Source organism: Triticum dicoccoides, chromosome 4B, assembly GCF_002162155.2.
Source record: "Triticum dicoccoides isolate Atlit2015 ecotype Zavitan chromosome 4B, WEW_v2.0, whole genome shotgun sequence".
Classification (NCBI taxonomy): domain Eukaryota; kingdom Viridiplantae; phylum Streptophyta; class Magnoliopsida; order Poales; family Poaceae; genus Triticum; species Triticum dicoccoides.
This window is the reverse complement of record NC_041387.1, coordinates 143,559,929-143,572,240: the sequence shown is the minus strand read 5'-3', so window position 1 is coordinate 143,572,240 and position 12,312 is coordinate 143,559,929. Positions and strand designations below refer to the sequence as shown.

The window sequence follows — 12,312 nt, the reverse complement described above, 5'->3', positions numbered from 1 at the left end:
ATGAAGAAGAAAAGCTCCTGAAATCATAAGAGGCAGGAAGAGAGGACGCATGCAGGTGCACTATGCTGCGCCCGAGGAGTCAAAAGCTGCATGGATCTTTGCCATTTGGTTTTGGACACGAGTTTCTTATTTAGGATTTCTGCCACAAATGGATCCAAGTAAAACTTCACACGTTGCTAAAAAAAAAAAGAGTAAAACTTCACGCTATTTTGTTTTGTGACCATAGGTTACAAAGAAAACTTCAGAACCTTGAAAAGGAGAGAGAAGTCATGGGCTTCAATGGCAACAAATACCACCCTACTATCCAAACTGAAGGCGTTTCTGCCGAAACAAGATGCAAAAGCCAAGAGCAAGCCGTTGCCGCTTCAGGATGTACGCAGCGTCCAAACGGAACAGCTGTAAGTACTCAATCTCTCAAAGAATAGTGTCAAAAAACGTCTTACATTTTGAGACAGAGGGAGTACATGCCAATGTTGCTTTCGATTGAGTAATACAGGAAGCTTGCAAAATATCAAACCACAAGATCAACAGCACTATAAACGACAAGGTCCCAGACCGATTAGTAAAACAAAACTTTACTCAGTCTCTTATTATTACTCCCTCTGTTCGGAATTACTCGTCCAAGAAATGAATGTATCTAGATGTATTTTAGTTGTAGATACATCCATTTTTATTCATTTTTGTGACAAGTAATTCCGAACAGAGGGAGTACATGTGTAAAGTGCAGGCCTCAAAATCACAAGTATGCACCGTGCTCACTGTTATGGAGTTATTGACAGATCGTAAATTACAGACGAACTGGCCAACGGTCCAGGTGTAGTACAGTTTATATATAGGAAATAAACGGAGCCGCCCAAGCTACATAGCCGACAATACTTATCTCGAAACTTCCAGAGCGCAAGAGTACTGGAGTAGATAAACTTGCCCGTGCATGGTTTACACGAAAAAGCTGAAAGACACCAGACAGTTTGAGCAGGTAGGCCTTCTATATCGCACTTCAACTAGTGAGAGACAACGAGGAAGCTAATGTTTGCTAACTGAACTGCACTAGTGGTGGGAAGTAAGGAAATCAATGGTAGCTTTTAGCCCATGGATGAAGGCATCCACCTCCTCTTTTGTGTTGTAGAAGTGAAGACTGGCACGGGCGCTCGCATTGATACCAAGGGTGCGATGCAAAATCTGTGCACAATGATGCCCTGACCGAATCGCTACGCCATGCTGAAACAAAATAGTCAGCATATATCAGTTCTATATTGCTAGTACTAGCGGACATATTTCACAAAATCCATCACAATAAGACAGCAATTTGACCAAACAATCTATCGTCAGCAGTTCTTTTTCTATGTCAACATGGGGCAACTAATGCCTCTGGAAAATGAGATCTCTCACTATGCCTGGCACTTGCCTCACCAAAAATCTACACCTAATGTTAAGAACCATATGTCATATGATGTAAATAGATCTAGAATTCTACCCCCATTTAGACTGCAGTTGAAATTAAGCAACATAGCTGATTAAGAGCAGTTCCTAGATAGATGAGTAATACCAAAAACGCATATGCTGGAAAATACAAAATTCCAAGGAAAGTTCCTTTATGGAATCTAATAGAGAAGCACAGAGCTAGCATTGGGGCAGTACAACTATTGCTAAAAAACAGAACTAGCATTTGCATCTGATTTAGTGGTTGAAACATCAGCATACCTGGAGATCAAGAATTTCAGCAATATCTGTTGGATGAACATTCTCAACATTGAAAGAACATAAAGGAGCACGGTGATCACTTGCAGAAGGCGCCGGGCCATAGATACGAACATTTGGAACAGAGAGAAGGCTCTCATAAAGGTACGACCCCAACTCTTTCTGGATGACAGAAAAAGACAGGTGAGGCGCTACATAGGGATAGTTCTCCAACCCTTTTTGGAGAGCAGAATAAGCAGAATCGTAACAATAGCACAGAGACTAAAGTATACATAATAAAAGAGGTAAAATAATGAAAGAATTTATACTGACCTCATACTCGTGGATCCTCTGCATGCCAAAGTGTGACAGATAATCTATCGCAACTCCCAATCCTATAGCCTCTCCAATTGCAGGAGTTCCAGCCTCAAATCTTTTCAGAACACATTACAGTTAAAACCAACAAAAATAGAATCTTAAGTGCAATATAAGGTTGACCTTTCTCAGTTGCCCTAGCAAACAATGTGAAGCAGACACAAATTTTAACAACTGTCAAGGGAACTTTTTGAAGAAAACGTATAATGGAACTGTAGAAACAAATTAAAATTGCAACATATCTTTACTTCTATAAACAAACCAGTTGGTGGTGATGGTGCGTTTGCTCTAAGGTCACACGAACTGTTCAATTTGTTACCAATGGTAAGATTGAGATGGCATTGCTAACCACTCACTTAAATTCATTTCGCAAAAAGCCCTGATCTAGTATGAATTTGTGGGGATACACTGAGTAGCGCCGCAATTCAGCAAACAAATTAGTCCTATAAACACGCCCGTATGAATTTTTTGTAGTCTGTAGTAACACATGTCTTTCTAGCTAGTTGCTTTAAGATAGATGAATCATGTTTTTCACTTATCTGAATTTCTGGTACAAGTTATCTTGTGATATTCTTGTTCCACTTTTAGTTGGCAATTGATCAGTTCCTATAACAAGGCACGAGGAGTGAGTTCTCACTAACTAGTCAACGGACATTAGGAGGAATAGCAGTCAGCTAGAAGGCCCCACTGGCAGCGAAGAGGACCCTGCAGTGGCGTTGCACCTGCAGGAAGAGCAGGTGCTTGCAGGGTGGCTGCGTCCCTGCAGGCTGCAAGAGGAGCAGGAGCTGTTCTCCCGGTCCTACGGAAACAAGTGGTGACAGCAGCTCAGGATGAGAGCAGAGGCGGCGTCATGAAAGAGTAAGGCAGCGGAGGCAGGTGAGATGGAGGTGGTGGTCTGGAAGGGATAGTTGCCAGGATTATGCGAGGGGAAGCAAATGACATCGATCAATCAGGAGGAATAACATGTGTATGCCTCTTCTGATACCTTGTTAGGAGGAATAACATGTGTATTCCATGAGGCTCTAGGCCAGTATACATCACATGTGGAGGTGTTCTTTAAGGATACCTAGACAGCTACATATCTAACCTGCGAAACATTATCATTGACTGTGATTCTAGATACATGTAACAATCCACTCTACATGAAGTAAGTTTTATCATTCTCGCTATTGTATTATTTTGTACTCTCTTTGTTCACAAAACTTGATAGCATACAGTGACAGATATGAATTAGTCTAGAAAGAACAAAACAAATAGAACTTGCTTCCTCACCTAGAAGGCGGCTCAGCATATGTAGATTTGTCTTCGAACACATCTGCAATCATTTCACCACCACCTACAAAGAAACTATTATTTTAAGACTATAAACATAAATATCTTTCTCTTAAATAGGAAGGCTCTGTTTCAACAAGAGGACCTAACTAACTAATTTGTCCTCCAAAGTAGGGAACATTGCTTCTGCCTTACAGTATCTTACCTAAGAAAGGCTCCATAGACGACAAGATCTCAAATTTTCCATGCAAGAATCCGACGCCTGTAGGGCCACACATCTGAGAAGTTTAGCCCATAACTTGTAAAGGTCATTTTGCTGTTCTGGAAAGACTATGAATTTGTTGCTAGCAGAAAATTGATAACACAAACCTTATGCGAGGATGCAACAAGAAAATCTGCACCAAGCTTCTGAACATCAACAGGCATATGAGGAACACTTTGACAAGCATCTACAAGAACTTTAGCTCCAACTTTGTTTGCACATGATACGACCTCCTCAATAGGAAGCATTGAACCTGGTAATGACAAAGGAATATAATATAGTTGTTCTCAGTAATTATTCTCTCTAAGACAGAAATAACATGGATAAAGTTAGAATGACAGGACCCAACCATTGAACATTTGCCATAAAACTACCCTTTGTTGTCATAATTCGTAACTCGTCATCGTGAGATAATGGAAATAAATGAATGAAGTCAGATGCTACAATTACCATGCTCACCTAGCTCTAATATCCTTTCATTAAGAAAGGCATCTCATTTACACTTGCCACATAATAGTATATATGTAGGGGGGGGGGGGGATTTATAGTTTCCATGAACCTTAAATAAATAAATATCTGAAAAGGAAAAAAAACCTTCTTACCCAGGACGTTTGAAACATGATGGACAACAACAATCTTTGTCTTGCTTGACAGAAGCCCTTTTAACTGCTCAATGTCTGGAACCTCTTCTTTAGTCAGCCCAACATACTTTAGGACAGCACCAGTTTTTTGGGATACAAATTGCCAAGGAACAATCGCACTATGATGCTCCGCAACTGTAAGAATAATCTGCTCGGCAGAAATAGCAGACGAATTACTATCAATAAGTGTAAATGCATATTTCTATGAATCGTGATAAAAATCAATGTTTGGTGAAATTCTTATAAGAAAATTTAACAATTTTATCTAGAACAACGGCAGGTTATGAATCACTATATGAAGAGTTAGCAGTTAATGAGCTAGAAAGAGATGAGGAAAATAATATGGGGATGCATAAATACATGAAACAGGTCAAACAGTGTTTGAAGAACAATATTCATGATATGCATCAAAGTAGAAGCATAAAAAGAAATTATGACTGGCAGGTAGAGCACGAAGTATCAGCTGGGGAAGATGGAGGATTCACCTCATCTCCTTGTTTTAAGTTAGATAGGCCCCACGAATAAGCTACTAAATTGATAGCTTCTGTAGCATTACGAGTAAAAATAATCTCTCTACTATCAGCCGCATTGACGAAATTTGCAACTTTCCTTCTTGCACTCTCATATGCATCAGTAGCCTTTGCGCTGATGATAGTGAAGAAAACATGTCAGTAGGAGCAAAACATGTGTATACATATGCACATAGCTCGCAAACACTAAAAGCATATGATAACCTACTTGACTGAGTGATACAAAACTAGCAGCCTAGCAATGACATACTATGAAGCAAATCAACTGCTATATCTTTCTATGCACACAGTTGATCATCATATATCTCAAAACACGACACCTATAGCATCATTGTCCAATACAATAAAATTATGTGAGCACTACCATACCTCACAAAACAGACAAGTCAGATATGGGGGAAATCACAGAAGAAATTGTGCAAGGCGAAAAGTGAAATGTAATTATGTAAAATAGTTTTATGCTGTAGGGGGTGTTCTGTGGTGATTCACATCCATATTCCTAGTAGGAGAGTAAAAGGGTAATCTTCTGTTTCTCAAAAAAAAAAGGGTTTTCTCCTGCACAGCTCAACGCCTCTAGGGGTCTAGAGCCAGATATTACATCAGGGCCACAGCCTTGCTTTACTCACACTTAGAGATAGAGAATATGCATCCAAATTCCTGGTACTAGTGGGTATTTTACACTTGCAACACCCAATTAAGACATAAAGGACAAATCAAAAAATTACCTGAGAGCATGAATGCCACGGTGAACATTCGAATTATAAAATCGGTAGTAGTCGTCTAAGGCTTTCATCACATGAGAGGGTTTCTGTGATGTTGCACCATTGTCGAAGTAAACTAATTTGTTACCATCAAATTCCTGCAAGTTCCGATGATCATAAATGATATAAAAACCACCTCACTTGAATGCCAAAAGTGTATACATAACAAAATGTAAGGTTAAAGTTTGCGACATAGTAATAACGAAAGAATCCAGCATGTAAACCAACAATAATTTTGCAGTTACTGAATCCACATTGAATAAAACAACTGTTCTGGAGGGCCCTACAAATGGATGTTTTACACGCATAACCGAATCAAAAGAAAGCTGAGTGAAACTTATATCAGCTTATCCGTAGTGGTAACTGCACCAGACATGGTGATATGCTAAAAGCCCATATCTCTCTTATGAACATTTTTTTCGATAAAGAGCGCTTTAATTAACTCATAATGTAGCATCAAGAGGAAATCATGATGAGCAACACCCAGCCTCTGCATAGCTAGGATGCACACAGCCAAACACAAACAGTCTGAAAGAAGATAAAAATTTGACATATCGGCACCAGTAGAGTCAAATAGGACCGTCACTATGTCTATGTCGAAGGAGGCGATGGGCCGATACAGAGGTTATGCTGCCACCCATGTTGGGAATAAACCTCCATGGCCCCTCGCTCCAATTGCGTACACACTGCCTTGAACAACAGTTGGAACTCCGTACGGTGAAGCATAGACTCTCTTACGAACAAATGGAAATATTTCCAGGCAGCAGCAAAAGCAGGACTACATACATGTTGTAATCAGGAGTATCTAGACGCGCCGCAATCAAGAACGATCCGATAATTTATCGGGAAAAAACATAATTAGATGCGCGACTGTAAATACTACTCCCTCCGTTCCAAAATAGATGACTCAACTTTATACTAAAGTTAGTACAAAGTTGGGTCATCTATTTTGGAACGGACGGAGTATTTCACTAATCAAATTCAAAATTGGACTGGAATGGCACGAACAACCAAACAACGAGACGAGCCGGAGATGAGCAGGGGAGACCTGGTCCAGGATGGGGAAGTCTACGCGGGTGAGGTCCCCGAGCGAGGAGGCCGGCTCCGCCTCCCGCGAAGGCGCGGCCACGGCCGCCGTCGCACAGCGGCCCCGCCGTGGAGAAAACGTGACCACAGCGCCGCCGCCGATAGTTCCGGGATAGCTGCGGTTCCTGATGGAAGAGGGGAAGTACCGGAGCGACGCCGCCGCCGCCGCGGTCGCCATGCGCGCCGTCTCTGTGGGTTGGATTAGCCAAAGCTTCGCGGTGTGTTTCCGTTCCTGCCACGTGAGGCCCACCCGTCAGCGTCCAAGTGTGTTTAAGCGGTCAGGGTGCGGGACCCGCACGGTGGTCTCACATTAGAGCGGCAGAGTAACACTGAATGGTGGAGCGGCGCCGCTGCATGTAGTAACTGCTGCCGTCGACGAGGCCGCCGCCGCCACCCGCCGCCGCAGACCTCCACGTTCGACAATAGCGCCTTCCTCTACGACGCCAGGGAGGTGTTCCATGCCAGGTGAGCAGTTATACCATGCTGAGGATAGGGGCTGTCCGTGGTGTAGGGCAGTAGCACGGCACCTGTTCGATCGAATGCGTGGTCGAGTTGCTGTGTTCGATTTGCTGGATAGGTTCTATTCCTAGGCGTCAACAAATTTTCCATGATTAACAGTGTGAGATGCGAACGCCATGAGTTTCAATGAAATTTTTCCACGATTTTCCACAGTTTATATGATGTGAGACTGCATTCCTAATTTCCCATCGTGAATTATATGAAGCAAATTCTCCGTGTTGCTGGAAAAGGAAAGGTTGAATCTCTGCATAGGATAGCTGAGTTTGTCATCTCGTTTTGTGAGGCACCAGAAGTCGTGGTCAGCAAGGGGAAAAGGCACAAGATGGAGTTGATGCTGTCATTTTACAGCAAAGGGAGGAGGCACTGTGTGTGAGCTGGGGCAAGGAGGCTGTGCTCTAGTGGCCATTGAAGAGTAACTTCTGATGAGTTATCTGATCCAGCAATTAAAGTGTTACTGCAAAGCTTAGTTAAGGTAAAACATTCTGCTTGGTTGGCTTGTATATCAGCGGCTAATGCTGGTTCCTGAGAAAAGATAAAGATTGAACGCAACCAAAAGTCCGAACTGATGGAAAGGGCTAGGCAATCCACATATACACTTCAACACTTCCTCTTACGTGTGACGCGGGAAGTCAATATGTGAATAGACTCAGAGGTATGGCTCAAGAGGCCTATACATGGACATAGAGGGGGGCAGTAGCAATTTTTGGATTAACTGCGAAAGCCAGGACTTGAACTCAAGACCTTAGGCTCTGATACCATGTTAAGCTTCATGTCTAGGCAGCGGAACCAAAAGTCCGAAATGATGGAAAGGGCTAGGCAATCCATATATACACTTCAGCACCTTTGACTCGGTCCTTTTCTTTTCCTTTTTCTTTTGGAATAACACGTAGACTTATCTAAAATGGGAATTACGTAGGCCTGATTTGAGTTACTTGCTTACAAAGTGAATGGTAATGTTTACCCTAAACCAGCTTTACTTACACCCTTAAACCATTTATCCATTTGTCTTGAAGATTCCCTGAGAAACATGCTTCACAAAGATGTTATCCTAACTCGGATACTTAGTATATGTCATGTTACAAGAATTTGAACAAACCCACTATAGAGAGTTCAGTAATCTGCATATTTGCATCATAGAGATTTGACTATTAGGTTAAAGAGCTGTTCTGGTGCAGAGAAGAAGGGGCTGTGGTCTGTATCTATGACCAAAACCTCGCTGGGTGGCCACTTCTTGATCATGGAATCTTGCTGCTGAGGGTCCAGCATGTGGTCACGCTGTGTCTTTATGAAAACCCGCTTTATTCGATTCAATCTCTCATCAGCTCCTTCAAAGCTTGCAGTACCAATAGCACTTGCAGGCCATGGGCGCATCAGCATTGAAGCCAGTATTGACTCCTGAACAAGATTTTTTCATAAAACATGTGTAAGTAAAATTCGGACCATTGGTTACCTCTTAATTGTGTATGATGTTTAGTTCTTGAGAAGGTTGTTCAAGACACATGCATGGGAAATGATAGCAATATCTTGTCAGGAAATAGCTATAATAAATTTTATAATACTGGGCTCAGATTATAGAATCTGTACAATTTGATAAAGATGTGGATTTCATAAGCACATTGGCTCATGCATATAGTACCTCCTCAGGGCTTTGTTGTGATAGTCGATCACGCTGGAATTCTAATCTCAAGGCGACAGTAGTTGGAGGATCATCTGCTCCTGCACCGAATGTCAACTCGGTCTCATTCTCAGGCAAACTTGGTAAGCCCTGTTACACATTAATATACAGAAACTGTCATTAGTCGGACATAGTCAGTATATAACCATGAAAGGAAGCTTCCAGATATGCAATAAATTTGCAACAGAGCTTATTCAATAATTTCAACACGTGGAATTTGTTCTATAAATTTTTCCAAGAATTGTTGAACCTGTTATTTCATTTCTATCATGCAAATGACGACAACGAGAACAAACTGAAATTCTCAGGAAATATTCCAAGTGCCTGGTTAACATTGCCCATCGTATTTATCCTGGTCTTTACCATGTCTGTTTGAGTTATATATGTACTAAGGATTTCAGTTTTGTCGTATGTATATGTTTGTTAGTTAGGACACATTCTCAGCACTTGGTAGGTGGCTCATGCGTCATGACAAAATAAAGTGCAGCCTGAAAACATTTTTTAAGGAACAAAACATACATCTTTCTTATCTTCATCAGTCTGAAGTCCAAATGGCAGCATAGCAGCTGCCACAAATATTGCTTGCTTAATTCTGTCAACGAATTCATGCATTGCGTGAATCACACTCAGCCCTCCACTGCCATGCCCAATGAGAATCACCTGAAATTCGATCAAAATGAGTTTCAAAAGGTAAACCGAATCGCCTATAACTCTTCATCATTTTGGACACAATGTCCCTAAGCAGCTTCACAACAAAGCAACAAACTACCTTCAGCACTTTGTGGCCATAAGTAGTTTATAAATTAGCAGCAATACTGCAGGATCCTACCTTCTCACCCTCTGGCAAGGCAGAGATGAGGCGCAGGAGCGGCTTGTCATACTGCTCGAATGACCGTACAGTGTTGGGGTCGGTTGGGTCTACGCCGCCTCCGGCAAGGTCTATGCAGGTCACTTGGTAGCCGGAGCCCTCAAGGAGCCACCGGAGCTTGAACCAGCACCACCCTCCATGCCCTTCCCCATGAACAAGCACCAAATGCTCCCCTGCCATGCCCGTTCAGCATCTGCCTATTGAGTGCATCATTACCTCTGTACCAATCACCGGGACAACTGCATTTGTGCGCCAGTTCCAAATGTCAAAACCAAGCAGGTCGTCCATTGAGGTCTACTATAAATGGATGCATGCCAGGTGCTCTCTGCATATCTTGCATGTAAAATGGCAGGATATAGCGCGTGGACCAGCTGGTTTCTCTCCTCCCTGCATCGTGTTTGGCATTTGGCCCTTATGGACGTGCTAACTTATCGGAGGATGTTTTGCGGTGTTAATTGCTGGTTTTAGACCATGATATATTCACGCGTGCTACATCTGGAACTTTAACATAGCCTTGTTGATAACTTAATTGGCATGCAAGTAACATCACACAGTGAAGACTGGAGAAGTGGAGAATACAAGAGCAGGAGCAGCTAGGCGTCACCCAGACCATGCATGCATGGTGTACAAGTGGTCACAGTAACTTGACGATGAGCTGAAAGAGATGCTCCGGTGCGGAGAAGAAGGGGCTGTGGTCGGTGTCCATGGCCACAACCTTGCTCGGTGGCCACCGACGGATCATCGCCTCCTGCTGCTCTGGCTTCACCATGCAATCCTTTGCCGTTGTTATGTACACGCGCAACACCTGGTCGATTGTGCTGCTGTCCCCGCCGCCTCTCCCAAACCTGGCTGCGCTCAAGGCGGCAGGCCATGGACGGAGTAGAATGGAGGCAAGCGCAGAGTCCTGAACAAACATCTTATAGTTACAGTGCCACGACCATGGCGTATAACACATCGGCGGATGATTCAACGTTGCAATTTCGTTAACCAACCTCTCGGGGGCTTTGCTGGGACAGGATCATGCGCTGGAACTCTGGCTGCAGTGCTACACGCGTTGGTGGGTGATCCATTCCAAGACCAAATGCTAGGTCATACACGTCCCCGAGCTCGGATAAATCAGGTACGCCCTGTTAAATTTCAGCTGAAATTCTTGAAAGGAAGAACTGATGGTAGCTGCTACTGTAACCGGACATAATAAGAGTTTAAATGAGCTTATGATAAGAGAGTTCAAGCAGTCACATCTTTGATGTCTTGTTCCGTTTGGTAGCCAAACGGGAGCATGGTTGCTGCTATGAAGATTGCCTGCTTAATCCTGTCGCTGAATAAATGCATTGCATGGGTCACACTTAGCCCTCCTGCGCTGTGCCCAACCAAAATCACCTGAGGAAATCAATATGCTACCATTAGTTTTGTTACTGTGCTAGTATCAATCTGTAACACGAGATTTCCTTGTTATTGTGAGTAAATTTCTTTGATTCTCAGTATACTATACGCTTTTATCCCGCAAAAACCACATTTTTTTTCATCTATCATGATTTCCATAAGATACACAATTCTTATTTCGACATAATTGGCAAGTGGCCTTGTTATAAAGGTTTTTTTAGGTAAGTTACACTAGGCCATTGTGCGGCTCATCAGTCTGTTGGAAGTCATAGAAAGTGATTTTCTAATAAAGAGCAATGGAAAATAAGTGTGATCATAAAACGTCTTATAAAAGCTTACAGAGTGGGTAGTTCTTAGAAGAATGTAGTTTGAAGCTATATTTTGTTCCCCTGAGACTGAAAGAGTAGTGCAGTAACCAAAAAAAAAAGAAAAAGAAAAACTAGTGCATGCATGCAAGCATCCAATTACAAGAAGGGGGTGTGGGTACACGGTTACTGTCGTCACCTTTTCGCCGTCTGGCAGCGCGGACAGGAGGCCGACGAGCGGCGCGGTGTACTCGTCGAACGACCGGACAGAGCAGGGGTCGACGCGGCTGCCGGCTGCCCCAGCAAGGTCGACGCAGGAGACGCGGTGGCCGGAGCCCCGGAACAGGGGAAGGAGCCTGAACCAGCACCAGGCGCCGTGGCCGGCACCGTGCACTAGGACAAAATGCTCCTTGCTCTCGGTAGCATCGCCGCCGGCGTCCATCTCGTCAATAACTTGTAGTACTACGATTGTTTGTGCGCCTGCCTATCTATCTGCGGTTGCGTGCCATTTAGTGACGAGCTATTTATATAGGCGAGGCCAAGCAATTTGTCTTGTTGTTTATTTCAAGAAGCATTGGCTAAGTCACCACTGCAATAGTGCACTTACATCAGTAGTCGCGAGTCTAAATGCAGGAAAATCACCTGCTACTGCCTCCCGTGTGCACCTGCCCATAAATCTTAGGAAAAGAGATAGGAAAAATAGATGTCCAGTCCACAGCACAGCACGTCCTATATACTATCCTAAGGAAAAAATTGACTCAGTGTGAGCCGGTCGATGGAGACAAGGCCAGACTAAGTCCAACAGACAGAGGCTACGTATGTAATACGCCATTTGTCACGTACGGTATGTCTATGCACGCACCAGAATTGCTGCCTTCGCATAACTTGCATCACTCAGGGCTGTACTACACGATGTTTTGTCCTTTATTTCCTGGGTGGATTTCTAGTGCCTTTTTAT

At 43.2% G+C, this 12,312-nt stretch overlaps 3 protein-coding genes across 3 annotated transcripts; all 3 read right to left on the bottom strand.

Annotated features, from left to right (window-relative positions):
* Positions 1 to 722: 722 nt before the first annotated feature.
* On the bottom strand, positions 723 to 6,833 carry LOC119295508 (cysteine desulfurase 1, chloroplastic-like). Its single transcript, XM_037573940.1, has 10 exons — positions 6,567 to 6,833; positions 5,483 to 5,616; positions 4,713 to 4,872; positions 4,189 to 4,375; positions 3,694 to 3,839; positions 3,530 to 3,602; positions 3,325 to 3,388; positions 2,011 to 2,110; positions 1,702 to 1,860; positions 723 to 1,218 (listed from the first exon to the last, which is right to left on the bottom strand). Exons 1-10 carry the CDS (start codon positions 6,780 to 6,782, stop codon positions 1,048 to 1,050), a joined length of 1,410 nt encoding a protein of 469 aa, XP_037429837.1. The 5' UTR covers positions 6,783 to 6,833; the 3' UTR covers positions 723 to 1,047.
* A 1,130-nt stretch (positions 6,834 to 7,963) lies between these two features.
* LOC119295505 (methylesterase 17-like) lies at positions 7,964 to 9,874 on the bottom strand. Its single transcript, XM_037573939.1, has 4 exons — positions 9,628 to 9,874; positions 9,318 to 9,458; positions 8,760 to 8,888; positions 7,964 to 8,518 (listed from the first exon to the last, which is right to left on the bottom strand). The coding sequence occupies exons 1-4, from the start codon at positions 9,844 to 9,846 to the stop codon at positions 8,255 to 8,257; spliced, it is 753 nt and encodes a 250-aa protein (XP_037429836.1). The 5' UTR covers positions 9,847 to 9,874; the 3' UTR covers positions 7,964 to 8,254.
* Positions 9,875 to 10,262: 388 nt separating this feature from the next.
* LOC119295504 (methylesterase 17-like) lies at positions 10,263 to 11,806 on the bottom strand. Its single transcript, XM_037573938.1, has 4 exons — positions 11,554 to 11,806; positions 10,906 to 11,046; positions 10,659 to 10,793; positions 10,263 to 10,570 (listed from the first exon to the last, which is right to left on the bottom strand). Exons 1-4 carry the CDS (start codon positions 11,794 to 11,796, stop codon positions 10,301 to 10,303), a joined length of 789 nt encoding a protein of 262 aa, XP_037429835.1. The 5' UTR covers positions 11,797 to 11,806; the 3' UTR covers positions 10,263 to 10,300.
* Between the last annotated feature and the right edge of the window lie 506 nt (positions 11,807 to 12,312).

What these genes read in the sequence shown, in the direction of transcription:
- LOC119295508 (XM_037573940.1), bottom strand. Translation starts at nt 6,782, where the DNA reads ATGGCGACCGCGGCGGCGGCGGCGTCGCTCCGGTACTTCCCCTCTTCC. An exon ending in CGTGGCATTCATGCTCTCAG is followed by an intron (nt 4,873 to 5,482) that starts GTAATTTTTTGA and finishes CACTATCATCAG; the next exon opens with CGCAAAGGCTACTGATGCAT. An exon ending in TTGTTGCATCCTCGCATAAG is followed by an intron (nt 3,603 to 3,693) that starts GTTTGTGTTATC and finishes TAAACTTCTCAG; the next exon opens with ATGTGTGGCCCTACAGGCGT.
- LOC119295505 (XM_037573939.1), bottom strand. Translation starts at nt 9,846, where the DNA reads ATGGCAGGGGAGCATTTGGTGCTTGTTCATGGGGAAGGGCATGGAGGG. An exon ending in CCTTGCCAGAGGGTGAGAAG is followed by an intron (nt 9,459 to 9,627) that starts GTAGGATCCTGC and finishes ATCGAATTTCAG; the next exon opens with GTGATTCTCATTGGGCATGG. An exon ending in CACAACAAAGCCCTGAGGAG is followed by an intron (nt 8,519 to 8,759) that starts GTACTATATGCA and finishes AATCTTGTTCAG; the next exon opens with GAGTCAATACTGGCTTCAAT.
- LOC119295504 (XM_037573938.1), bottom strand. Translation starts at nt 11,796, where the DNA reads ATGGACGCCGGCGGCGATGCTACCGAGAGCAAGGAGCATTTTGTCCTA. An exon ending in CGCTGCCAGACGGCGAAAAG is followed by an intron (nt 11,047 to 11,553) that starts GTGACGACAGTA and finishes TGATTTCCTCAG; the next exon opens with GTGATTTTGGTTGGGCACAG. An exon ending in CGGAACAAGACATCAAAGAT is followed by an intron (nt 10,794 to 10,905) that starts GTGACTGCTTGA and finishes GAAATTTAACAG; the next exon opens with GGCGTACCTGATTTATCCGA.